The sequence below is a fragment of the Lipotes vexillifer genome, unplaced genomic scaffold (assembly GCF_000442215.2).
Source record: "Lipotes vexillifer unplaced genomic scaffold, Lipotes_vexillifer_v1.1 scaffold972, whole genome shotgun sequence".
In the NCBI taxonomy this organism is placed as follows: Eukaryota; Metazoa; Chordata; class Mammalia; order Artiodactyla; family Lipotidae; genus Lipotes; species Lipotes vexillifer.
Genome location: NW_006769413.1, coordinates 679,845 through 682,156, shown reverse-complemented (window position 1 = coordinate 682,156; position 2,312 = coordinate 679,845). Strand labels below are relative to the sequence as shown.

General features: G+C 49.3%; 1 protein-coding gene across 1 annotated transcript in view; it reads left to right on the top strand.

Moving 5' to 3' along the window:
• The first annotated feature begins 2,020 nt into the window (after positions 1-2,020).
• Positions 2,021-2,312, top strand: part of PIAS1 (protein inhibitor of activated STAT 1) — a 120,389-nt gene continuing 120,097 nt past the window's right edge. The window contains exon 1 of the mRNA XM_007445604.1: positions 2,021-2,132. Coding sequence (XP_007445666.1) covers positions 2,109-2,132 — 24 coding nt within the window. The 5' untranslated portion in view covers positions 2,021-2,108. The remainder of the gene's footprint in view (positions 2,133-2,312) is intronic.

Genomic DNA, 2,312 nt, shown 5'->3' with positions numbered 1-2,312 from the left:
GGCAGCCTGGAGTAGGGTGATGGTAGTAGAAACACAGAGTCAGCTGGATTGACCAATGGACTGGATATGAGAGGTTAATGAAACAGCGAAACCAAGGATGATTTCTACATTTTTGGCTTGAACAACTGGGTGGATGATAGTGCCATCCGCTGAGAATACTGGGAAAGAAGGGTTGGGGGTAAATTCAAGGCCTTTTGCTATGGATCTGAGATGACCATGAGTCATGAAGTAGCCAGTTGGATTTGTGAATCTGGGTATTGGTGGAGAGGTCTGGGCTGGACAGAAATCTGAGAGTCATCAGTTTGTAGACTTAGCGTCAAGGAGATCACCTGGGGAGAGTAAAGTAGAGAAAAGTATAAGGACTGAGCCCTGGAACACTGCAACATTTGAAGATTGAGCCAAAGAGGAAAAATTAGCAAAGGATTCTGAAAATGAGGCTCAGTGAGGGAACAAGAAAATCAGGAGAATAAGATATTGAGGGAAGTTCAGGGGAAAAAGTGTTTCAAAAGAAAGGAAGCTGTCAACTGTTTGCAATTCTGCTGAGAGGTCAATTTAGATAAGGATAGAGAATTGGCAGTTGGCTTTGGAAACCTGGGGATCATTAGTGATCTTGATAAGCGATCTTGATGAGGGAAGTCAGAGCTGGATCACAGTAGGCTGAGGAGTGAATGTGAAGTGAGGAAGTGGGAACAAGCACTGTAGAGAGCTCTTGAAAAACCTTTCCGAGAATTTATGCAGTGAAGAGAGCCGAGAAATTGGGCAGTTCTGGAGGCGAATTTGGAGTCAAGGTTTGTTTTAGATGGGAGGAACTTCAGTATGTTTATATGCAGATAGAAATAATCTAATGGGGGCGGGGAGAGAATGTAATGATGTTGGAGGGAGGGGTAATTGTAGCAGTAAAATCCTTAGGAACGTGGGAGGGAAAAAAAAAAACAGGTCCCTGGTGGAGGGACAGGCCTTCATAGGCATAGGGAAACTTCATTCATAGTAACCCCAATGTTACTATGCCTATAAGAGTAGTTTTGGTGGTGAGAAGACAAGGAGTTCGTATCTGATGTCTTTTCCATCAGGTGTGAGACAAAGTTGAACAGCAAACTGGTTTGGGAGGAGGATTTTAGTAGAGAGGGGAGGGTGTGAAATAATTCTTTCATCACGAATAGTTAAATGTCAATTTTGTGGAGCAAGCCCTTCCAGGATTAAGTACATCTCCTCCCAACTCCCTTTTCTCTCACTGGACTGTTTGCTCGTTTTTGGTACTCATCACCATTTGTAATTGTATCTTTATTGGTTCAGTGTCTGTTTCCCACTTTAGAGAACTACAGGGAGGCAGGAACTTTGTTGTATTTAATTTCCCAATGTATATATAGCCCTTAGAAACAGGGCCGGTACATAGTCACTAAATAATTATTTGTTAAAACAAATAAGTTAATGAATAAACGTCTTCAGAATTTTGTCTTAGAGGCAACCTCTTTTAAGTACTAGCTTGGGCAAGTCACTTTTCCTCTCCTAGCTTTTATGTCTGAATACATACATATACCACAGGAATTGTAATTTCTTCCCTGCCTACCTCACCGCATCGTCACGAGGAGGATCTGAGCAAATAAACCTGGAAATGCTTCATCAAGTGATCCTTAAATATAACGTATTGTTGTTTGCGGCCCACGTGTAGCCTCGCAGGTAGCAGGTGCTGAAAAGGACTTGCTGATTGGGGGAGAGAGGTATTATTTTTTCCTGTGACTGTAGGCATCGAAGCTTTGCAGAAGAGTTCCGCAGGCCGTGGAGGGGCGGGGATCAGGCCAGAAGCCCTCCCGCTCCGGCCTTTCTCCGGAGGCGCCAGCCGGGCAAGGAGGAGGGGCGGGGAGCCTGGGGGGGAGTAACTGTCAAACCTCCTCGCTTGGCGCCATTATTTAAATGGTACGTGCCCGTCTCGCAGCTGTACGTGCCCGGGGCGGGGCTGCGAGCCCCCGGAGCGGGGCGGAGGCCGGGGGCGGGCCGGGGAGGTGGAGGGGCGAGAGGGGACTGGCCGGGGCGGGGCCAGGCTGGCTAGAGGGGCGGGTTTAGCGGCGGTCCCCGGCGATGTTCACTGCGCTTGCGCTGACAGACGCAAGATGGCGGACAGTGCGGAACTAAAGGTAAAGCGCAGCTCGAATTCACTTCTAATATTCGGCCACGGAGACTGTGCCGCTGGTGCCAGGGGGATGCGTCCGACCCTGGGGGGCTGCTCGGGCCTGACTCCAACCGGGCCTGGAGTTGTAGAGAGGAGCGGCGCGCCGGGCCCCAGCCGAGGGGGCCCGGCAGCGGCGGGCCGCGGG